Source organism: Lepidochelys kempii, chromosome 1 (assembly GCF_965140265.1).
Source record: "Lepidochelys kempii isolate rLepKem1 chromosome 1, rLepKem1.hap2, whole genome shotgun sequence".
In the NCBI taxonomy this organism is placed as follows: Eukaryota; Metazoa; Chordata; order Testudines; family Cheloniidae; genus Lepidochelys; species Lepidochelys kempii.
Window position 1 is genome coordinate 79,785,100 of NC_133256.1, and position 25,437 is coordinate 79,810,536.

Consider the following 25,437-nt stretch of genomic DNA (forward strand, 5'->3'; position numbering starts at 1 on the left):
TAACACAATTACTTCCACAAATGTGTCACCATTTTGAACTCAACCAGCACAAAAATGGAATAGTTAATTAATACTGTATTAAATGTTAGTCTATAAATAAACTAATGAAAAAATAAGTAACATGAAAATGAATCTCTCCCTGTCCTCCAAAATTTCACTAGTTTGTTGTCTAAATATTCATACATGTATGACAGTAGTCTGGTTTATAGTATCTTAACTGGTTGTAAACTAACACTCCATCTTCAACATACAAGTTATGAAACAATTACAATTAAATAAGCAACAGTGAGTTGTTCTATTATATGAACACTCATACATATCAAACTTTAACATTCATTTTGAAAAAGTGTTTTATCAAGTGAATGGAATGAAAATGAACGGAAGGAGAAAAACCATTTTCTAATGTAAAATTTGAACAACCTGTCTGTGTTTGCATGCATACCCACCCTTTAGTTTGTGAGACAGAGATGAAATAGCAGAGGCAGGCCCAGCTACATCACTACTTTTGTAAATGCGCTCACGAGAAGCAAGGCAGCGGGATGGAGTTTCTATAGTGGAAAACAGTGGCACAGAAGCAGCATAGATTCAATGGAAAAGATTAGCAAAGATAAAAACAAGCAAAACAAGCATTTCAAATGATGTGTCTCTACTCTGCTAAATATATTGTATTTCACTGCTAAAATACATTCTCCTAAACATGTCTTATATGAGAATGGTATTTAATTTTGAAACATTTTTTCAAAAGGTTTACATAATTTTTTTAAAGAGTAAAAATGAAATGTTTTAGGATTTAAACATGCATTTTGAAAAACTGATAACCAAGTATTTGTGGGACAGACAGCAGGGTTTATAGTTTATTATAAAAACAAAGGATGATACAATAATAATAACTATCTTAATTGTGTTTCAATTTGAGATTTTTATAATTATAAATTTACACGCATGATTTAGAATTGTAATATGGCATTTTTGTGTAGCAATAATTAAACTGTTCTTAACTGAAACTAAAGAGAATATGTGGGAGATTCACCTTTGAAAATTCCAATTACAAAAATAAAATAAGTTACATTTTTAAAGGCAGTTTTCAGTGCTTTTATTGGAATTATTTTTCCTTTTATCTATGCAAAAAAAATATTATAACTCAACTCAGTAATGGTGATTTTTTCGTATAACCTAACATGCATAATATGAACTTTTTAACTGATCAGTATTACAGAATGACATGACTAGGATTATATGAGATTCTAATAATTAATTATGGATTGAAAATTTTATCCATATATAATCTATTTATAAAAACAGAAGAGGAGTTTGGCAGGTCAACTCCCACACTTCTATAGGAAAGATCCTTTATTAATAATGCTTTCAAAATTGTGAAGGGCAAGAATTATGCCTTTAAAAACAATGGGCCAGATGCATTCATGGTATAACTCCATGCTTAACTTCACTGAAGTTACATCAAGGATGAATTTTGCTCCACTGAGTCAAAGTAGCCTGAACTATCTAACATAAAGCCACAAAACCAAGGAAATATTTCCATACATACTAAGTGTGCCATAATTTAAAAAAAAGTATATCATAACAAAACTCTAGACTTGTAAAATGTAAGTGACATGGAAATGTTAGCATGGAATTTTAGCCTTAACTCTAGATCTGTCTTGCTGTAAAATTCAATTTTTAAGCTTAACTCCTAGCTTTTTCCTTTAGTAAAATTAAATCGAATAGTTATTGTAATAATGGTCTTTAGAGATTTAATTTGCATATGCAGTAGAAAATAGCATGCTTTAGAAAAGGTTTTTTGCAGAAGCTCAAGAGGCAAGTGTATTTGAGGAACTGTGGTATCAACCCATGTATTTCATAAAAGATTTGTTGCCTGTGTCTCTAGTGTTCTATTTACTGAAGCATACAAAAAGGTGAAGTATCTCCCGACCTAAGTTTTAAGGGTAGTTGTTGTAGTGGGTAAGAAAGATGGAGTTCACATACACTTTGAACACTTGAAACAACAATCCCATTCTTCAAGACAGAATATTAAAACGTAAATGATTACATTCACCTTCTCAATCAAACATTAGCATAAACTTGAGATTAGTGAATGGATGCCCCCACCATTAAGCTTATTATTTCTTATTTGAAAACTATTTTTCCAGGATATAACAGAGATGCCAGATCTTGGGTACACTGACAGTTTATTTTACAAAGATAAAATAAACACTAATTAAAAAAACACACTAGGAAAAAAGCATACATGTATGCTTAGAAACAAACTTTTTACAGTAATGGATATCAAAATAAAGAAGGATTAACAAAGATTAGAGGAACAGAATGGTAAGTAAAAATTAAAAATTTTAATTTGATATGTAAGCATCATGCTTTTCTTACTATAACATGATTTTCTGTTCCTAACACGTGTGTCTGTATTGGTAACTTTCCTAAGATCTTTTCATCCTATATATTTACAATTTCTGTATTTACTTTTCATTAAGATTTAGAGATTGTCAGTTTGTGCTGCCCCTAAATCAGTGCAGGAAGGAAATTGCAGCTCAAAGAGTCAATATCCATCCCAGTCTCCCTGTTGCCTTTGGGAAGGGAATAAAGTGCAACTCATCTATACCTGTCACAGCATATGCTCCAAGACACACTGGCGTAACGACGCATCCAGGCATATTGGGGGTTGAAGTCAAGCATGATGGTGGGAGATAGTGACTCTGAACAAGCAGCAGAGGTATGGTTCTCCCCCACATGGGGTGTCTTATGCCCCTTTTATTCCCTTACACCAGACCAGAATGGAGAACAGGCCACAATATGACTGCATATTCTGAAATATTATAAGGAGTACTTGTGGCACCTTAGAGAAAAACAAATTTATTTGAGCATAAGCTTTCGTGAGCTACAGTTCACTTCATCGGACGCATTCAGTGGAAAATACAGTGGGGAGATTTATATACATAGAGAACATGAAACAATGGGTGTTACCATACACACTGTAATCAGAGTGATCACTTAAGATGAGCTATTACCAGCAGGAGAGCGGGGGTGGGGGGCTACTCTGAAACCTGAAATATTATAATATATTTATATTTCTATAGATCCCGAAAGAACAAATGCAGTGGTAGTAGAACAAGGAGCCTTTTCTTCACTAATTTATGATTAAAAATATACTGAATTTTACAAATACCTGAATATACAAATATTAAAAAAAGGAGAGAATTAGTCTCCGACAGCAGTTGTAATGGGATTAATCTCAACAAAGGAAAGCTGAGGTGTAGTACCAGTGGGAAAAATATCTATTACCCCAGGGTAATAGTGGGAGCTAGATCATTCAAGCTTTTTAAATCTGGACAATGAACTTGAATATATTCAAGAAGGCTGCACAAAATGACCTAATAGTTCTTAATCAACTGTAACATCTCAGTAAATTATTGTTCAAACTGTTAAGATATATCCAAAATCAAGCTTAATGCAATTTATACCCTTCTTCCAAACTTTATACCATGATTCATCCAGAGATGTTTTGGAATTTACAAAATTTGCCACAGAGAAAATAAGCTTCACATCCAGATATCCTAGAATAATAAACATGTAAAAGCCCAATGCCACATTTACTGTTCCCCACAAAAATATCTGATGCGTCAACAATATTTGATAGCTAATACATGCCACAGTTCCAGATCTTGGAAAACAGTTTGTGAATTTCCCTCACTGGGGCATATTCAAGCCTTTTAAAATATTTTAAGTTCTCTAGGAAAGGGACCATTTCTTATTTGTACTGTGAGCTACCTAGCACTAAGGGTGTATGTGATAATAATAATAATAATAATGCAGCTGCCTCTGATGCAGAAAAGAGTCAAAGTTTCATAGTTGTAGTCATCCCATATCTATTTCCATTATACCCACTTCTAATTCCTCTTCAAATTTCCTCTATGAAGTAGTATTTTTGATTAAAAATACTCCAGCATAGACGTTAATTTTTTTCTGTGATGGAGAGAACATGCTTGGATAGTCCAGTTTACAAAATATCCTTTTAAAAAAAAACAACAACCACCTAAGCCTAGCTGGGTCCATTACATTAGTGAGCTCACTTCTTCCAACCAAAGACTCTATGGTCTCGTCTGACTGGCTACTTCCTCCAACCCCTGTCACCCATCTCTTCACTTCAGTGTCACTTCACATTCTGCCTGTCCTCTCCATATGTCACATTCTCTTAATATTTTCTCTGCACTCTTCCTTCCTTATCCCATCTGCGTTCATTAATCCCCTTCTGCCTTCCTTCTTTCACCACCTATTTAGTTTGGGATTTTCAAAGGAGCCTAAGTTTTATTATTAAATATTTATTATTATGCTAGCACACAGAGGTCCCAATTTGAATTAGGACTGAGATTACAGTGTGCTGTACAGTCAGAAAAGAGATGATCACTGTGCTGAAGAGCTTACAGTCTATAGATACAAACAGACAAAAGATGAGGATACAATATACACGCAAATGAAACTGGTGAAGAATTAATACAACTTTCTTAGTTACATGTACATCCTGTTAAAAAAATACAATACAGGTAAGAAGGAATGGAGAAGAAAAGGAAAAGAAGAGTAGTCACAGCTTGTCACCTGTCTACCCATGATCACCAGGCTGGGTTCTGTAGACATGGTGACAGAGGTGAGTCTTAAGGAGGGATTTGAAGGAGTATAGGGTAAAGTTTGTTTGGATTTTATCAGGGAGTTTTTCCTATGCTTAGGGGCAGAATGCAGCGAAAGCATGGAGTGTTTACAGGAGAAGTTGACTGATGGGCAGTAAAGGTTGGAAATACTGGTGAAACAAAGGTAGGGATCAACATTATGATACGTTACTAGATCAGGTAGCAGAAGCTTTGACTAAGTAATGAAAAGATAAAGACAAGAAGTTTGCATTTGATGTAGAGTTGAAGGGGAAGCCAGTGGAGAGACTCAAAAAGAGCATTCACATAATCAGAACAATGAGCCAAGATGATTTTAGCAGTAACAATCTGAAAAGCCTAGATGGGACCAAGGCTGCAATAGTAAAGGCCAAAAATGAAGAGGCCGTTGTAGTAAAGATGTGAACTATGAATACTTGGATAAGAATTTTGGCTATGTAACCAAAGAGGAATGGCTGGATTGTTGCAACTCCAGCTAGTAGGTGCAGAAGCATCCAAAGCAAGGACTGCTGCACTGGGAAGGGAGACGGTAAAAGGGGGCACAGCCAAGGTCACCCCTTCCCCTCCAGCAACTCTTTGGATCCAAAACCATGCTGGTGAGTTCACCCCGCACTCTAGGGACATATGGACTTGGGTTGTGCCTCCCTCCCACTTTGTGGGCTTGGGAGATAACTGCAAAGAGGAGCCATCCAGTAGCAACAGCAGCAGCCAAACCAGGAATCTTTGCTTCTGTGCAAGGGAAGTTAGAGTGCAAAAGGGAGGAGAAATTTGAGGACTGATAGGAAATTCAAATACACACTCCAGCTTCTCTGTGCTCCTCTGGCAATGCAAAGCAACTGCAAAAAAAGAGCTTAACTGGACAGTATGCTCTGATTGCTTTGTGCTACTCCAAAGTAATACCATGCAATAATTGTATGATTAAGGCACGTCTTCATTTGTGGTCCCAGATTAGGTTGGAATGATTTCTGAAGACATTACATTTCCCCCCCTTCATTGTGTCCCTATAGGGCAGAGTTATGGTTGTTTGGGTGCCATACCTGTGCATTATCCCCAGCAATTAGTCCTTTGTGTCCCTCTCCACACTTTTAAGAAATGCTGATTAAGTGTATGGTAAAGCATGTGGACTCCAACACACTCTAATTCAATACTCTTAATTGTTTATGGTAGTGCCCACAATGTTCTAGATATAAGGTGTACCTGATTTAAGGTTCTAGATTTAAGGTGAGCTTAAAAGTGCCTCAGGAGCGAGTACACTGATGCAGGTTGTGTGCTGGTGTGATGGCAAGGTTGCTGTTTGTGTGGTTAGGGGACAAGGACCATGTGAGGTGTTGCAGGGAAAATGTTTGCCATGATTCCAAGTTCAGCTATTTCTAAACTCCATCAGGGACCATGTAGAGTTTATATTATCCATTAGAGAGTTTCTAGAGTTCAAGCTACATAGGAGACCCTGTACAACCTAAAAGATTATTAAGAGAGTGTGCCATAACTCATTGTGTGTGCAGGTGTGACAGAAAAAACTATTCTTGTGCAAGGGAGAAGAAAGAATGTTGGAGTGCATGAAAGGAAATCAGTTTGGGAATACCGACAGTCCCCTAGTAGTGCCAGAACACAGAGATCTTAGTAAATCAGTAATGAACAACATGAAAACTAAACATATACAAAATTAAAAATTGAGGAAGAAGAGCAAGTATGAGTAGATGTGTGGAAGCCCCAAAACACTTACACATAATAGTAAATTAAATTAAAAACCATCCAGGATTAATGCAATGTTTAGGGCCATGAAAATCTAAAAGTTTAACATGGTAGCAACCTTACCTGTCACACCACAAGTTTTTATAGCATATGTTAAAAAATAGATATATAAAGCTTTACATTTTAATAGGAAAAAGACTACAAAATACTGCATAACATGCAGTGTTACCAATGGGAACAAAACAAACTTGGCGTTTTGAATGTACTGATTTTTCTATGCTTGATTTCTCAACATTAACACTGTTAACTATGGTTTGGGGCAGAATTTATGCATGAATTTTTACCAAGAGGAAAAACCACACCACCACAAAAACACGTCTTTTCAACCTGTACCTATATTAGAGTACAGTTCTGGGTTAATTCTAATGTTTCTTTCTCCTCACCCATCCAAACACTGGATCTCAAATTGCATAGGCTCTCATATACCTACCCGTAACTCAGCATGCAAGTATCCTGAATCTAAGATATTCTGCATATGGAATTTACAAGCTTTGCCACCACAGCAAAGCACCCTTAAAAAGAGTGAATGAACACATTCTAATCCATATGGACAAAACTCAAGATTTTAAACTAAGTATAAAACCATGGAAGCTTGCATTTAAACATCACTGATATCTACAGAAAAATAAGTCAGAAGATTCTAGCAGCTTCAGCTGTTTTTAAATGATTAAGACACAGATTCTTTTTGATGTCTAACTCTCCCTGAATATAATTATTGACTTCAATTTTGTGATGCATTACTGCAGGAAGTGCTTACTGGCTAGAGCATAAGACTTAGAAGCAGAACTCCTGGATTCACTGTACCTAGATTTACAACTGATGTGGCTGTGAAACCCTAGGAAGCATCTCTTAACGAATCTTATTTGTAAAATGGTTTTGATATTTAACATAGAGGAGTTGTGAGGCTTAATTATCTGTAAGGAATTTTGAATCCTTGGATGAAAATACACATGCAAACACACAGTTATTACTCATTCTGAATACATGGATTTTGGCGGTTTCAAATAGAAAGAGATGGAAAGAGAGAGAGAGTTTCCATGAGAATAATCAAAGGCACAGAGCTGGTGGACACCATGTTTCATAATGAAATTAGGTGATAAATATTTATTGCATTGTATACTACAATATCTTGATGAGAGTGAGAGTCATTTTAGCCCTAACACAGGTTGGCTAGAACATATCCTATATTGGCGTTGTAGACTGGGATTTTTTAAAGACTAAGCAAGTTAGATTTTAATAGGATTTCTCTGTCTCAATCTGTCAGGATTCTAAAAATCTCAAATGTGTTATTTAATTCTGGATGTTAAACTGAAAACCCAGTTCTCTGAAAAAATGACAATTTGATATCTTAATGGACACAGTTGCGCTAACAAAAAAGTTATTAATTAAATTGTTGACAGAAGAAATGCTTAATTTCAAAAGCTTTAAATTTCTTGTAAAATAAATGAGATATTTTCCTTGAGTCTTGAATGAATGACTATATGAATGTAGCTTTAAAAGCTGCCAGACAGTATACTGAGACAGACCTTTAGGTGAACTGAGTGCAAACAAATCAATACACGCTTCCAAAAACTGAGGAAGTTCTCAAGTGAGAAAATTACTTGCATACAATTCTTAATTTCTGAAGGTAACTTTTATAATATATCCAAGTCTTTTCTGTTTCACTCACCACTGGTGCATCTTGTCTTAAATTAGACTGTACACTCCTCTTTGGGGGAGGGGCCATGTCTTCCTATGTATCTGTGCATCTTGCAGAATAGGGATCCAAACCCAACTGTGGACTCTGGACTCCATCAGATTAAATAATACAAAATCAGGGCAACTGAGCAAAATGGTTTGAAGGGTTGCACTAAACTGGGACTCCAAATCAGGCACTAAAACTTTAGGGAAGCTCTCTCTTTGCTGCTGCTTTGGGAAATTGTGGTACATGTGACTGGTCTATCAGTGGCCACTCCACCAGCCAGGACAGGATTCATCGTAAAATCGAAGTGTAAACGCATAAGGTGCTAAAGGAACTGAAAGATCAACTGTATAGATTACCATTTAGCCCACTCCACTTATCTGTATCAGTTGGTTAAGTAGATCTTTTAAAAAGGATCCAGTTGAGCAGCAAGTAAGGAACTGATGACTTTTTTTAGAATAGACACTCGTCTCATTCTGTTCAACAATCACAGTGCTAGATTCAAGTTTAATTTGATTGCTGTGGTTGACTGTTCCTTGAGGAAGCAGGTCTAGTTATGTTAAAGGGCAAGTCATTTACAGTATGAGATGGAAGCACCAATGTGTCTGATGCAGATGGAACCAGAAAGACCCTGGCTCTCCCACCTTGACTCTTTGGAAGTGTTATGGAAGATAAGATATATAGCAGATCCTCTGACCTGTCCAATTATAGAGCATCTGATGTCCCTGTTCTCTGGCCTTTTCTCCTAGAACACTTCCGCCTTGTGGTTGTCTGCCATTCCAGGCACGATGAAGGGAGAATGTTATTCAGCAGACGGTTGCAAGGACACTTCAACTACATAAGGAAAGTCTCTTATGATTTAACTAGGTGTCATTTAGCATGCTCTAAGTGCATCACTTCAACGGATATCACACCTTCCTCTGCCCATTAGAACAGAAGTACTGCCACCTCATTAAATCCTTGGATGTCTTTTTGGCACATTGCCTGTTGATGTAGGCCACTGTGGTGATGACGACATCACAAGGATATACTGATCCTCCAGCAAGGACTGTGGTTGTAGAAGGTCAACTGGATCACTTGAAATTCAAGTAAGTTTAAAGAGCATTATTTTTCTTCACTGATGGCAATCTTTTGGCCTATTGTAAAGCAGAATCTACCTTCCACTCAATGCTGGTATTGGTTGTTAGTTCTCTTTTTTTATCTGATTGAATAATTCCTGGGAAGTACATCAGTGTAGGAAGTCCTAAATTTTCTCAACACCTAGCAATACTCTGCCATTCTGGTTGTGTGTTTTGCACATTTGGAGAGGCTGATATATGAGGAGGGATCTTATTTATCATCTTGCCCACAACAGCAATTTAACATGACTAGCTACAATGCTAACGAGACTTTGTAATTCCTTAAGGCTATAAATGTCTGTTGTCTCTTGTATCTGCTGTCAGAGATGTGATGTCTTCTGACCCGTTTATGATCACTCCCCATATGGAAAAGATAGCTAAGAGACAATTTATTATTTTGGATGTTCATGAAAGACCTATTTTCTGCAGAGCTCTCAGTGTGGTTTCCATGGTCTGTAGCTGCCAAGGTTCCTTCCCCACTCTGAACTCTAGGGTACAGATGAGGGGACCTGCATGAAAACCCCCCTAAGCTTATTTTTACCAGCTTACGTTAAAACTTTCCCAAGGTACAAACTATTTTACCTTTTGTCCCTGGACTTTATTGCTGCCAACACCAACCGTCTAACAAATATAACCAGGAAAGAGCCCACTTGGAAACGTCTTTCCCCCCAAGCCCTACACCCACTTTCCTGGGGAAGGCTCGATAAAAATCCTCACCAATTTGCATAGGTGAACACAGACCCAGACCCTTGGATCTTAAGAACAAGGAATAAGCAATCAGGTTCTTAAAAGAAGAATTTTAATTAAAGAAAAAGTAAAAGAATCACTTCTGTACAATCAGAATGGTAAATACCTTACAGAGTAATCAGATTCAAAACATACAGAATCCTTCTAGGCTAAATCTTAAGTTACAAAAAGACACAAAAACAGGAATATCCATTCCATTCAGCACAACTTATTTTATCAGCCATTTAAACAAAACAGAATCTAACGCATACCTAACTAGATTGCTTACTGACTTTTTTCAGGAGTTCTGACCTGCATTCCTGCTCTGGTCCCGGCAAAAGCAACACACACAGACAGAGAGAACCCTTTGTTCCCCCCTTCCAGCTTTGAAAGTATCTCGTCTCCTCATTGGTCATTTTGGTCAGGTGCCAGCGAGGTTATCTTTAGCTTCTTAACCCTTTACATTTAAATCAGGTGGTTAGCCTTCCCTTTATATTTATGACAGTAGCGTACTACAGAAATCCACATCCTAAATGTGGATGCCACCTTAGAACAGATATAAAGGTATTCCTTTGCTATTAAGATTAGCAATAACTGTGCCCAGGACTTTGGTAAATATTCACAAGATGGTCATGAGGCTGCACAGGAGAGCTTTAAATTGATATTAGGAGAGGTGCAAACATCGGGAATTATCTGTATGTATCTAAGTGGTTTCTTCAGGTTTGCCTTTAAGATCAGTGGAGGGGAGACAATCCTGCCAGTAGAATGGACCTTCTGTGTTGAGGAGAACTGCACCTGGAATCATCTGCATCTTTTGTGCACTTGAAGGTCTTAAGGACCAGTGGTATCATAGAATCATAGAATATCAGGGTTGGAAGGGACCTCAGGAGGTCATCTAGTCTAACACCCTGCTCAAAGCAGGATCAATCCCCAACTAAATCATCACAGCCAGGTCTTTGTCAAGCCTGACCTTAAAAACTTCAAAGGAAGGAGATTCCACCACTTCCCTAGGTAATGCATCCCAGTGCTTCACCACCCTCCTAGTGAAAAAGTTTTTCCTAATATCCAACCTAAACCTCCCCCACTGCAACTTGAGAACTCTACTCCTCGTTCTGTCATCTGCTACCACTGAGAACAGTCTAGATCCACCCTCTTTGGAACCCCCTTTCAGGCAGTTGAAAGCAGCTATCAAATCCCCCCTCATTCTTCTCTTCCGCAGACTAAACAATCCCAGTTCCCTCAGCCTTTTCTCATAAGTCGTGTGTTCCAGTCCCCTAATCATTTTTGTTGTCCTCTGCTGGATGCTTTCCAATTTTTCCACATCCTTCTTGTAGTGTGGGGCCCAAAACTGGACACAGCACTCCAGATGAGACCTCACCAATGTCGAATAGAGGGGGACGATCACGTCCCTCGATCTGCTGGCTATGCCCCTACATATACATCCCAAAATGCCATTGGCCTTCTTGGCAACAAGGGCACACTGCTGACTCATATCCAGCTTCTCTTCCACTGTAACCCCTAGGTCCTTTTCCGCAGAACTGCTCCCTAGCCATTCGGTCCCTAGTCTGTAGTGGTGCATTGGATTCTTCCGTCCTAAGTGCAGGACCCTGCACTGGTCCTTGTTGAACCTCATCAGATTTCTTTTGGCCCAATCCTCTAATTTGTCTAGGGCCCTCTGTATCCTATCCCTACCCTCCAGCGTATTTACCTCTCCCCCCAGTTTAGTATCATCTGCAAACTTGCTGAGGGTGCAATCCACACCATCCTCCAGATCATTAATGAAGATATTGAACAAAACCAGCCTCAGGACTGACCCTTGGGGCACTCCGCTTGATACCGGCTGCCAACTAGACATGGAGCCATTGATCACTACTCGTTGAGCCCGACAATTTAGCCAGCTTTCTATCCACCTTATAGTCCATTCATCCAGCCCATACATCTTTAACTTGCTGGCAAGAATACTGTGGGAGACAGTGTCATAAGCTTTGCTAAAGTCAAGGAATAACAAGTCCATTGCTTTCCCCATATCCACAGAGCCAGTTATCTCATCATAGAAGGCAATTAGATTAGTCAGGCATGACTTGCCCTTGTTGAATCCATGCTGACTGTTCCTGATCACTTTCCTCTCCTCTAAGTGCTTCAGGATTGATGCTTTGAGGACCTGCTCCATGATTTTGCCAGGGACTGAAGTGAGGCTGACTGGCCTGCAGTTTCCCAGATCCTCCTCCTTCCCTTTTTTAAAGATGGGCACTACATTAGCCTTTTTCCAGTTGTCTGGGATCTTCCCCGATTGTCATGAGTTTTCAAAGATGATGGCCAATGGCTCTGCAATCACATCCGCCAACTCCTTTAGCACTCTCAGGTGCAGTGCATCCGGCCCCATGGACTTGTGCTAGTCCAGCTTTTTTAAATAGTCCCAAACCACTTCTTTCTCCACTGAGGGCTGGTCACCTTCTCCCCATGCTGTGCTGCCCAGTGCAGTAGTCTAGGAGCTGACCTTGTTCGTGAAGACAGAGGCAAAAAAAGCATTGAGTACATTAGCTTTTTCCACATCCTCTGCCACTAGGTTGCTTCCCTTATTCAGTGCCTCCACACTTTCCTTGACTTTCTTCTTGTTGCTAACATACCTGAAGAAACCCTTCTTGTTACTCTTAACATCTCTTGCTAGCTGCAACTCCAAGTGTGATTTGGCCTTCCTGATTTCAGTCCTGCATGCCTGAGCAATATTTTTATATTCCTCCCTGGTCATCTGTCCAGTCTTCCACTTCTTCTGAGCTTGTTTTTTGTGTTTAAGATCAGCAAGGATTTCACTGTTAAACCAAGCTGGTCGCCTGCCATATTTACTAATCTTTCTACACATCGGGATGGTTTGTCGCTGTAACCTCAATAAGGATTCTTTAAAATACAGCCAGCTCTCCTGGACTCCTTTCCCCCTCATGTTATTCTCCCAGGGGATCCTGCCCATTAGTTCCCTGAGGTTGTCAAAGCCTGCTTTTCTGAAGTCCAGGGTTCGTATTCTGCTGCTCTCCTTTCTTCCTTGTGTCAGGATCCTGAACTTGACCATCTCATGGTCACTGCCTCCCAGGTTCCCATCCACTTTTGCTTAACCTACAAATTCTTCCCGGTTTGTGAGCAGCAGGTCAAGAAGAGCTCTGCCCCTAGTTGGTTCCTCCAGCACTTGCACCAGGAAATTGTCCCCTACGCTTTCCAAAAACTTCCTGGATTGTCTGTGCACCTCTGTATTGCTCTCTCAGCAGATATCAGGGTGATTGAAGTCTCCCATGAGAACTAGGGCCTGCAATCTAGTAACTTCCATACCAGTATCCTCATTACTCCAAATTTATTTCAACAACATATTATTCTGTATGTCTTGTCCAGTATCTGAAATATTTTTGCTATTTATGACTGAACTATGTGATTTCCCAGGAATTTCTCCAGCTCAACTGAATTCCCTCTTGATGAGCACACAAAGGATCATTTGCCTATATAGAAAGATCTCCTAAATTATGCTGAAATGAGAAGACTCCACCAATAAGAAGGGATTCTCAATCTATCCCTAGTAGCCAATGTGATGGCTTGGACCTGAAGGAAGGGTAAACAGGGTCGTGGTGGGACTTTCAACCCCTGAAACTCCTATTTCCACACCTCTCACTGTTGATTTCCTAGTCTACTGATTTTGGAATATCCTCAGGAAAGAAAGGAACTTTGATACATACTGAACTATCTTAACTCTCCTCTACTGCTAAAGTGGAAAGAAGGGCATGACAGCTTTTACTTTTCAAAATTGTGTGTCACACCACTTTGTGCAGGCTAGTGCTATCAGATTCTCTTCTTGTTGGTCTGCTTTACAGATAGAGACAGATATTTCCTTGTGACGGTATTGGATGCCATCTATGAGGATTATCTTTTTTAATCAATACTGGTTCCTGTTATGAAGGATAATGCAATTGTAATTTTGTTAACAATCCCTAGACTCATTTGATCTTAAGTGGGAGCAGTGTTTTTTTCCCCTGTATAATGCTAAGGACGTTTGAACAAACGAATAGGCTTCACTGTAGTTTCAAAGTACTGATAGAAGCCTGCCCTGCGGGGGTGCCTCTGAATGTTCAGATGCTGACAAATCCTATTCCTCTAGTGAGAAGCAATCTGAAATGTTTGGTTTAACTTTTGAGGTTTTTTCCTCTTTACACTGTTTATAGTATTTTGATATACAAGATTTCCTGTATATCATGGTGACTGAGAAGGGAGACATTCTCTCAGACATTCTTTTTGATTTCTTGAGGATGGTTTTGGTGTTCTTTTATGCAGTTGCTGGTCCAAAGTGCCGCTGGCATAGCCTCACTACGCTTTATGGGGATTTGTGGGGGCCAGTGTAGTAAAGGTGAAGGCAGCCCAATTTCCCATTATGATCAGTCAAAATTTTCAAATTGGGAAGAACCACTGTGAGAACAAGGTGGTTCAGAGATAACTGCACTATAAATATTTAAGTAGATTAAAGAAAATACTGACTCCTATACCCACTAGAGAAGAGGATTCCTTGATAGACATACTTCATAAGTCTTCCGTCTTGCAGTCTGCCATCTTGAAGCTATTGTCCTGTGTTCGCAGAGAAAGGGACAATACTTTACTGGGTGTGAATAATGGTGGACAGAAGGGGAAAGAAGTAGAAGACAGTTTATTAGAAAAGTGGCGAGTTAAAGTAGTAAAGAAAATTTGGAGAGAGGGGAAATAGGACAATCCCACTTGGGAATTAAGAAGTTTGTCTGACATGGAAATGGGATCCCTTTTCTGCCATGTAGTGGCAAGCACACACAGCAGAAAGATGGTGACAGGCATGAAGTTCATAGAAATGCACAGGTCTAGCTGCTTCCTGTCTAGTCAATAGAGGAGTCTTGACATAACAAGGTGGATCAGAAGACATGGCCCATTCAAAGAAGAAAAGAGTATGACAGCTGAAATATCATCCCAGAACTATGGGGGATGATATAATTTGAAAAAGAAACAGTAGATACTCTACCCACCCTTATTCAGAGATAACTGGAATATTAGATGATCTCATTAGAAAAGGGTCAATGGATAATTTTTAAATGCAATTTGACAAATGTGTTAAAAAAGCAAACCACCACCCTAGTGGTCTTTTTTTTTTTTAAAGAAAAGTTTAAATTTCTTTCCACTGATTGGGGGATGGGAGGAAAAAAAGAGTCATGGTAGAAATGAAGAGTGACAAAAATGAAGAGATGATTGTGGTCTAGCTCCCCATGATGAAAGATGTGACGGGGAAAAAAAAAAGGCAACTTACTCAGGAAAACGTAATCCAATAGAAAATTCAACCTTTCTAAAAAGTGTTTTTAAGTAACAGTTTGTATAGACAGACAGTTTTAGAATGATGCCCCAAGTCCTCCAATTCACTGTGTCACTGTGGCAGTCCAGTGACTTCAACAGGGCTTTATGCTGATGCAGCAGTGCACCTGTTTGCAGAGACTCACAGGATTCAGGCAATAGAAATCACCCTTATTTTAAAATAATGTGATTTAATTTACCATACACGGGGACAGACTAATTAAAGAAAGGTATGTATCAGTAAGACAGAAGGGAGGCTCATTTCCATTAAAGAAAAATATTTTCAAAATGATAGAGAAAAGTTTTATTCAATTACAAAATTGCCAATTTTATAGTTAAATTCCTCCCTGATATTGGATGGCTCAGAGGATGTCTAAATGGCTTAGTATTTCACTTCCAGGTCATTCTTTTGACTCTGGTATAATCAAAAAGTTATTGTTCTTGAAGGCTTTTTGGTGAAGGGTTTGTGAAATGAACTGGAGAGCTCAGTCTAGTTCTCACTGTATAAGTATACATATTACAGACCACTATCACAATTCACATTCTTGATTTATTCTCAGTGAGGACGCCAATGAATGAAGAGGCAGAGACTGAACTGACTGAAATGGTTTCTACAAGAAAATAATAAGGCACCTCTGAAGGACAGTGTGTGTGGGAGGCTTGTATTACTGCTACCTGTACTATACTTGTTCTGTGGATAAAGAGAAATACCTCTCCAGCGTGATCAAATCTGCCATTCTTAATGACCTCTAACTTGAGAAAAAGTTTAACAGTTTCTTCTTCATCCCATCAGCAGTTAATGTTTAACAACTTTTTGGTGCCAATGGTCACGAGCACGCCAGTGGCTACCTATGCTAGACAGAAATGCTTTTCTTATTAATGTTTCTAATTATTGAATTAAGTTGTCCCAATTCCAAGTTTCAAGTGTGTTAACGAAAAATTATGACAATGTAAGGAATGTAGGAGGCAACAAACATTTTAAAATAGAAAACTGAAATATTTATCTACTGTTTATCTATCTGTAATCAAAATTTCTTTAAATGTTACAGGAATTACAATATTTTGCATTGTATGCAATATTGACCTTAATTATTATCCTACCGCAATACACTATATTAGAAACACACTTTCGTAAGTATACTACCTACACTGCAGAACATATATACAAATCAATACAGTAATTTTAATACTGAAATAAAAATAGCACAAGTATGCTTCTCTGGGAGCATTAACTCATGTTTCTGAATAATAAAAAATTAATTCAAAAGAATAAAACTAGACAGATGCACTGATGGATGATTAGTAGCTGGTAAGCAACTAAGACTTATAGCAATGACAAAGCTTCAGAAATGGACTGATGAGGCAGGTAAGGCTGACAGACTTACTCTGAAGCTGAGGCTGCTGGAAGGAAAGGGGCTGTCCGAACACAAATGGACTGTGGACTAGGGAAGAGGGAGGTTTTGCAGCTTGATCAAAGATGGAAGAAGCTGGGAGATTAGGCCGTGACTGAATGGAATTCAGTATGGTACTCAGTTGGTCACCTGTAGTGGGCAAAACAGTCAAAACTACAACCTGTTATTTTTCATCCTCCACAAAGGCAGAGTAAATGCTTCTGAATGAAGTTTAGATGAAGATAATTGATAAAGACCGCACTAATCTCTGACATAATTCGTTTTGATTCCAAAACTCTAAGATACGGCACAAACTTTTACACAATTGGAGAAAAAATCCCTTAGAACTATAAAACACACATGGCTAAATGTAGAGGCCTCACCCCATGAATGGTGATGCAAATACTGAAAAATATGAACAAGGTTTGTAAGAATCATGACTTCTTTACCCTTGTTATTTAAAACATAGAATCACAGAATATCAGGGTTGGAAGGGACTCATTGGAAGGGATGCATTCCAAAATGCATCTCAAATCACCTATATCTTGCTAAAAACAAACAAAAGCAGCCAAACAAAAAAATCAGCTACCATTCACAGAAATACACACAAGTGCAAACAAAACTCTCAGATGAGTATCGCCAGATGGGAGGGTTAAGATAATAAAAGGGTTAAGATAAAATATAATTAAGCATTGGCAGGCATATTTTGTGTGTGTGTGAGAGACAAGTTTAGGAAAGTACTTGCTTGCTTTTAAAACTTAAAAGAACACTGTCAAGGCATTTTTCACAGCTAAAAAATGCTCCCCACTATTTACAACCATGTTTTGATTTTAAACTGAAATTTGTTTCCTTAAGAAAACTCTGTGTGCACATTGGATTGGCTGTTGGAGGGTATCTTAGGAAAGTTGTGATTTTTTTTTTTTTTTTGAAGAAAGCCTTTGTTTGGAAAAAGGAAAAGAAAGAATTAGATGTATGTTGCAAACATAAGGTGCATACAATAAAAAAGGTAGGTTAAATCATTTAAGGTCAAATCTTGAGATGTTAGCAGCAATAATTTTGGCCCCTATTATCTACCATACCCTAACAGTGTTCCTTTATTTAAATACAGTTTCTGACATCCCATATCACTTTTGACAGTACTATAGAAGCACTAGTGGAAAAATAATTTTAACAAACTGGAAACAAATGAACAACTCACTTTAAAACTGAAGTTTTTTAGATTTTTAAAATAAATTCTCTAATTTTTTAAAGGGAGAAAAAGACTAGAGAATCTAATGATTCCTACAAGATCCAACACCACCAAAATTAAATATTTTCCTTATTTTCTCTCTCTTTTTAATACTATATTTTTGTTTTAAAAATGAGAAATCAAAATTACTATGAAAGAAGAGCTGGAACTGAAGCACCTATATCTAAACAATCATCTGTGTAACCATTTTTATTTCAGTGTTACAACAATATGGCACTCAAAAACCTTAAGAATCACTACTTCTGCAACTACTACCCCATCCCACACTACACTAAAGACAACTGACAAGTTTAGTGCAGAATTCACAAATTCAAAATGCCCATCTTCAGAACAATGAATTCTAGGTCAAGAGTTGTATTATACTTTTTCTGTATATATAAATATCAACAAAAGAAAGTTAGGTCAACTAGTAATTTTTGTAAAAAATAAAACTACTCCCTCCATGTCTGCTTCGGGGAAAAAAAATACTATTTAAAAATGTGTACATTTTTAGAATGCCAAAGAAACTCTTTAGAAATAAGATCCATTATCTTTGTTTGGCACATATTTTCAACGAATGAGAAGGTTACTCACCTTGTGCAGTAACTGAGGTTCTTCATGAGATGGCTGTCCCTGTGGGTGCTCCACTGTAGGTGCTTTGGCACCCTGTGTTTGTAATTGGAGATTTGCAGTAGCAGTGCCCAGTTGGTCGGCACACGTGCCATAGCCGTCTTGTGCTGCTCCAAGCAGTTATATAGCTGTGTGCAGCTAACCGTCCCCCAGTTCCTTCTCCACCTCAGAGAATCGGCATGAAACTCCGAAGTGGAGGGGAGGAGGGAAGGCAGTGGAGCACCCACAGGGGACAACCATCTAGAAAAACCTCTGTTACTGCACAAGGTGAGTAACGTTCTCTTCTTCTTCTTCAAGGAGTGTCCCTGTGGGTGCTTCACTTTAGGTGTCTATTGAGCAGGGGCTGTCAGTGGAGAGAAGGGGCTTTGAAGTTGGTCTGTTGATGATGAATAGTCCAAACTAAGCATTTGCTGTTGACTGTTGTTCTAGAGCATAGTGTTTAGCGAAAGTATGGGCTGATGACCAGGTAGCAGCTTTGCAAATGTCAATGATAGGTACTGAGAAAGGCTACAGATGCTGGTAACCATCTGTTGGAATGTATGCAAACTCCCGATGGGGGTTGCAGATAGTTGTTTTGGTAGCACAAATATACATCCAGATATCCATTTGAATAGCCTCTGTTTTGAGATGATTTGGCTCCTTGAGCATTCTTTTATGGAAACGAATAATCTAAGTGATTTTCTAAATGCTTTTGTTCTTTCTATGTAGAAAGCTAATGCTCTGTGAACATCTAGCGTCTGGAGTGAGGCCTTCCTCCCGTCAGCACGTGGCTTCGGGCAAAATACAGTTACGTAAATAGGCTGATTTAAATGAAAAGGGGAGGTGACCTTGGGTATGAATTTAGGGTGCGGTCGTAGGATTACTTTATCCTTACAGAATGTTGTATAAAGTGGGTGTGCCATTAGGACACCTAATTCTCCCATTGTCTTGTGGACATGAGGGCAATGAGAAAAGCCACCTTCATTGAGAAGTGCAACAAGGAGTAAGTTGCAAGGGGTTCAAACGGTTTTCCCATGAGACTGCATTAAATAAGGCTGAAGTCCCACATGGGTGTAGGGTTTCTTAGTGTGGTATAAGTTTTCTTTATGCCTTTAAGGAAGCGTTTAATCATCAGGTGAGCAAATATGGTGACTGTCTATCTTGTCATGGAATGAGGTGATGGCAGCTGAGTGTACTCTGATGGAGCATGTGGAGAGCCCCAATTTTTTAAGGCCCAGTATGTAGTCAAGGATTCTTGGCAGTAGGGCTGACTGTGGACAGATCTGTTTGTCCTGGCACCAAGTGCAGAATCGTTTCCATTTATGGATATGTCTTTCTTGTACTTAGTCTCTGACTGTTCAGTAGTATATCTTTCACTTCTTCAGAACAGTCCTTCTCAACCCGTCAGCCATGGAGTAACAGGCCTTGAGATGCAGTACTGCAAGGTTGGGGAGACAGACGTGTCCCACATCTTGTGATAGGTGAGGTATTAAGGGAAGGTCTTGAGGCAGTTTCACTGTCATCTGATGCCGGTATGGGAACTACGTTTGTCTGGGCCATGTGGGTGCAACGGGAATGACCCTGGATTTGTCCTGCCTGATCTTGTGAAAGACTCGGCTTAAGAATGGAGTTGGGGGAAACGCAAATGAGTGGTGCCTCCCATTTTAGGGGGAGATCATCGCCTAGGGAGTGGTGTCCCAATCCGGTCTGGGAGCAATATTGTGAACACTTGGCATTCTGGCATTGCAAATAGATCTATGGTGGGGAACCCTCTCAGTTTGAATATAGTTTTGAGAATTCTGGGATCCATTTCCCACCTGTGGGTTTGTGAAAAATCCCTGCTTAGTTGATCTGCAGTCGTATTCTGACATCTCGGCAGATAGGATGCTGATATCTCTATGTGGTTGGTGCTGGACCAATTCCAGAGATGTACTGCCTCTGTACATAGGGGGTATGATCTTGCTCCCCCTTGGCAATTTATATAGAACATGCATGCTATATTGTCCTTACGGATCTTGATGGCATTGTTCTTGATTAAAGAGAGAAAGTGCTCGCATGCATTTCAGACAGCCCTTAGCTCCAATAAATTTATGTGCAGGTTGGACTCCACTGGGGACCAGCAGCCTTGGATCGTATTGTCGTGAAGATGTGCCCCCCAACCAACTAGGGAAGCATCTGTTGTGATTATCATGGTTGGAGCTTTTTACTAGAAAGGGACTCCTGAGCAGACATTGTATAGTTGTGACCACCATGTAAGTGAGTCTTTTACCCTGCATGGCATTGTGAGGCACCTGTCGATAGAGTGTCTGTGCGGTATATACGCTGCTCGAAGCTAGGCCTGTAAGCATCTCATGTGGAGTCTGGCATATTTTACAACAAATGTTGTTGCCAAAATGTGCCCCAAGAGTTGGAAGCATGTTCTGGCAGATGCCTGTGGGCTGTTCATCACCATTGAAATTAGGTTGACTAGAGTGAGGAAGCATTGTTGGGGTAACACTGCTATTGCTGAGACACAATCAAGGTAGGCCCCTATGAATTCCAACTTTTGGACAGGAACCAGTTTGGATTTTTGAACATTTATTTGCAACCCTAGTCCGTGAACCAGGTTATCAGTCTGCGTGGCGTTTATTGCTCCTTGCTGCGTTGGTGCCCTTATCAGGCTATCGTCTAAGTTTGGAAATATCATCACTCCTTGTCTGCGGAGGTGAGCTGGAACGACAGCAAGAACCTTGAAAAAAAAAACTCTTGGGGCAGTGGACAGGCCGAAGGTTAGTACTCTGTATTGGAAATGCTGTTTCCCTAGGGTGAATCTCAGGAATCCTCTGTGTCACAAGTGAATGGTAATATGACAATAAGTGTCCTGGAGGTTGAGGGCTGACAGTCAATCTCCTTTCTCTAATGCCAGAATTATTGTGGTTAAGAGTCACCATTTTGAAACGTTGCGTTCTCACAAATTCACTACGTTTTTGTAAAATCAGGATGGGTCTCCACCTGCCATTTTTTTTCTGAGTTAGAAAGTAACGGGAATAAAAACCTCTCCCTGTGTGTGGATAGTACGGGTTCCACGGCACCTAATGGTATGAAGTGATTTATTTACTATTCTAACAGGTGCTCATGAGAAGGGTCCCTGAAGAGGGATGGGGAAGGAGGGATGGTTAGGTGGGCTAGAAATAAAGGGGATGGAGTAGCCCTTCTGGATAATCTCTAGAACCCATATGATCTGCTGTGATGGTGTTCCAGACTGCGTAGCATGGTGACAGTTTCCGAATGGGCGGGGGGCCGTATCTCATTCAGAAATCAGAGTGTGGAGGTCTCGTGCCCTCAACTATACATTCAAAATGATTGTCTGGAGGTGGATGGTTGAGATGTCGAAGATTCATCTTGGTTCTGCCAACTTCTGTTTTGTTTTTGTTTACACTGTTGATTGTACTGTCTTTGTGACTGGGAGTATAGTGTAGACTGGAATCTCTGGATGTAAAACATGCTCTGTTTCTTTTTATTTGCAGATATTTCTATTTTATATGCCCAAGGTATTTAAGGTTGCCCTTGAGTCCTTTAAGGTGTGAGGAAAATCATCGTTTTTTGTCAGCGAATAATTCTTGCCCTTCAAAGGGTAAGTCCTCAACAGTTGTTGGACCTCCCTTGGGAAACCAGAAAGATGGAGCCAGGAGGTACAGCACATGACCACGGAGGTAGTGATAGACCATGGTACAGTGTCTGCAGAGTCAAGAGAGGCCTGTAGGGCCATCCTAGCAATGAGAGACCCTTCAGAAATGTTTGCCTTGTATTGCTTTTTCTGTCCTCAGGTAAACATTCAATAAATTCTGACATTTTCACAAACAGATTGTGTGTGTATTTTGCCAGTAGGGCTGCATAATTGGCTATGCGGAACTGGAGTGTGGCAGAGTAGACGACTTTCTGTTTGAAGAGGTCTAGCCTTTTCCAGTCTGTATGGACTGGTGTTGTTTTCCCCTTTGGTTGACTGCATCTACCACGAGAGAGTTTGGTGCGGGATGGGTGAATAAAAATTCAGCTCCTTTTGCTGGCATGTAATACTTTTTGTCAGACCTCTTAGATGAGGGAGAGGCTGTAGCAGGTGTCTGCCAAATTATTTTTGCAGGCTCCATGATATCATTAATTGGCAGGGCTCTCTTTGCTACTGGGGATGCCTAGAGTATGTCCGTGAGCTTGTGTTGGGTCTCTGGTAGTTTTGAGAGCAAAATGTCCAGGGATTCAGCTAACCTTTTGAAGAGGTCTTGAAAAGATTTGAAATCATCCCCCATAGACTGTGTGTGTGTGTGTGGGGCGGGGGCGTGGTGGCATCATCATTTCATCCAGTGACGAAGATGAGATGTGAGTGGGCGGCAGAGTGTCACCTTCAGCTGTGTCCCCAGGCTCCTCAGTCTCTTCCTCTTGTGTCTGTGAGGGTGCTGGGACAGTTGGTGAAGGGGCCCGTGTTGCTCTGGACCTAGGTGGGTTAGGGTGCCTGAGGTTTGGGGCTCTATACATTGCCCACGGATCCCAGTATGGCCAATTGGGTGGGAATGGTATAGGGGACAGTGCCCATGGTTGACCATACCAGCCCTGCATGTCTGTAGATGTTTGTGATAAGGTCCATGTTTAGGTGAGGAGTGGCAAGGAGCGTATATTACTGCTTCATCCTCATCATTGGAGATAGGAGGGGCTGATCCACAGGGAGTGGTTACTAGGCTTGGTCCCAGTCTAGATGGGGTACCGTTGGTATCAGTAGAGGAGATTCCCGCTGCGAGGTTTGACTTTGCTGCATGCAACTCCATTAGAGCTTGCCCACATAAGATGTTAGCTCCTAGGGAAGTCTTGGTACCAGGTGTTCCTGGTGTCTTGCGGTCTGACACTCTCGGTGCTGTCAGTACTGGGGCATCTTTTTCATTTGTAGATCGCTTTCTTTTAGACAATTCTCGGAGTGGGGGTGACTGGCTGCTTTTTTGGTAGCCTTTCTAGGAGCAGGCTCCTTAGCAGCCATTGCTGAAGCAGATCCCGTCAGACGCTGCTGCTGACGACCGCTGGTCAGGAGGCATCCTGGATTCGGGGTATGAGGCTGGTCTCAGGGATTTCTCCATCATAAGGAGTTTCAACTGGAGATCCCTGGCCTTCTTTGTCCAGGCTGTCAGTTTTCTACAGTGTGGACAGTTTTGGGTATTGCATGTCTCGCCAAAGCAACACTGTGAGTAGCTGTCAAAAACTGGTATGGAGAGTTTGCAAGTCAGACAGTGTTTAAAGCCAGGTGAGCTGGGCATTCCTGAAAGAGAAAGTCCTCTAGAGAAAGAACAGGGATAAACCCTGCTTTTATTTCTTTCCTCTTTCTTTTTAAGGTAATAGCTGAGTACCTGCCGAGGACGCAGGAGTAAAAGAAAGAAGGAACATATATATATTTTAGAAGAAAAGATAAAGTAAAATATAAAATATAAAGGGCAACGGGATAGGGTACTTAATGACAACTAAACTATCACTATTGGGAACAACTATGAACTATTAAGCTTATCTGAGGTAAGAGAGGGTACTGCTGTTGCTCCGACTCAAGCCAAAGGTGGTAGAGAAGGAACTGGGGGATGGTTGGCTGTGCACCACTATGTAATAGCTCGGAGTGACACAAGATGGCTACGGCATATGCGCAGCCCAACCAGACACTGTTACTAAAAATTTCTGATTACAAGCACAGGGCTTCAAGACACCTAAAGTGGAGCACCCACAGGCATACTCCTTGAAGGAGGAGATTTATTATGTCCTTAGCTGACAGTTGGGGATATTAGACTAGCTATTCTTTCTGGGTCATTATTGTTTTTCTGATAGCTGATATATCAAGTACTTTGCTATAACAAATCGTGCTAACAAGCCTCACTCTCTCCTATACGTAAACAACTTTGTGAAAGTCAGTCTTTTTTCTCAGCCCATTTTTATAAGTATGTTTTATCTCTTAAAAACGTCAAGAGTAAAACATTTTAGATGTTACATTCAGTATGACATATGAATTGGGTACATTTAAAAAATCCATTAGTGCATTCATCTTTTTGTCCTGGAATATCTAAACTGGCCAGGTCTGTACCACATAGTTTGCTGAAGGGTAAACAAAGCACATGTGTCTCTTTTGACAATCGGTGGATTGGAGGATGCAATGAGATTTATGACATTTTTGTCATCTATAAACTTATTTTTTCCAATTAATATATAACTCTAATCTGTCACTGATTGTTTCTTGTGGTTGAAGAACATACGCTTTTCAAGTGTGTGATACAACATTTGGGATGTAAGGCTCATCCATTCCATTTATCTTCAGAAGAGTACTTTTAAATTGTAGGAAAGAAAGGTTACTCATCTATAACTGGAGTTTTGAATAGCTTACCAGTACAGAACTAAACTCTGGGTACATCTACACGCTAACCCTGAAGGCCTCTGGAAAGTGGACGATTGTGGGACCACACAGACTCATCAAGACATGATAGGGTTCAGGTTGAGATTATATAAAAATACATGACTCACACACACTTATTTTTTCCATCCCTTGGAATTCAATACAAACTCTATAGAACTGGGATGTATGGTAGAACATGTGGTCTGTTCTGACAAGATAATTGAACTCCAGTTAATGGAAGTAACCTTTCTGCTCCTTCAAGTACAGTAATTATAGATTCTCCACTCTTGGGAAAGGCACAAGCGGTACAAGATAGATAAGGAGGTAAATGAAGATACCTATTTAAACAATAAGAAAAGGAGTATTTGTGGCACCTTAGAGACTAACAAATTTATTGGACCAAATTTATTTGTGAGCTGTAGCTCACTTGAAAGCTTATGCTCAAATAAATTTGTTAGTCTCTAAGGTGCCACAGGTACTCCTTTTCTTTTTGCGAATACAGACTAACATGGCTGCTACTCTGAAACCTATTTAAAC

At 39.8% G+C, this 25,437-nt stretch overlaps 1 protein-coding gene across 14 annotated transcripts in view; it reads right to left on the reverse strand.

Annotated features, from left to right (window-relative positions):
- The window catches only part of MYCBP2 (MYC binding protein 2), a 414,953-nt gene that overhangs the window by 76,327 nt on the left and 313,189 nt on the right, over positions 1-25,437 (reverse strand). For 9 of the 14 annotated variants that reach the window (XM_073347199.1, XM_073347148.1, XM_073347171.1 and 6 more), the window contains 2 exons: positions 16,670-16,825; positions 447-548 (listed from right to left, as the gene is read on the reverse strand). The exons of 2 other annotated variants lie outside the window; for them this stretch is intronic. In XM_073347199.1, the coding sequence (XP_073203300.1) occupies positions 447-548; positions 16,670-16,825 (258 nt within the window). The remainder of the gene's footprint in view (positions 1-446; positions 549-16,669; positions 16,826-25,437) is intronic. 3 more of the 14 variants (XM_073347249.1, XM_073347164.1, XM_073347190.1) reach the window with 2 other exon arrangements.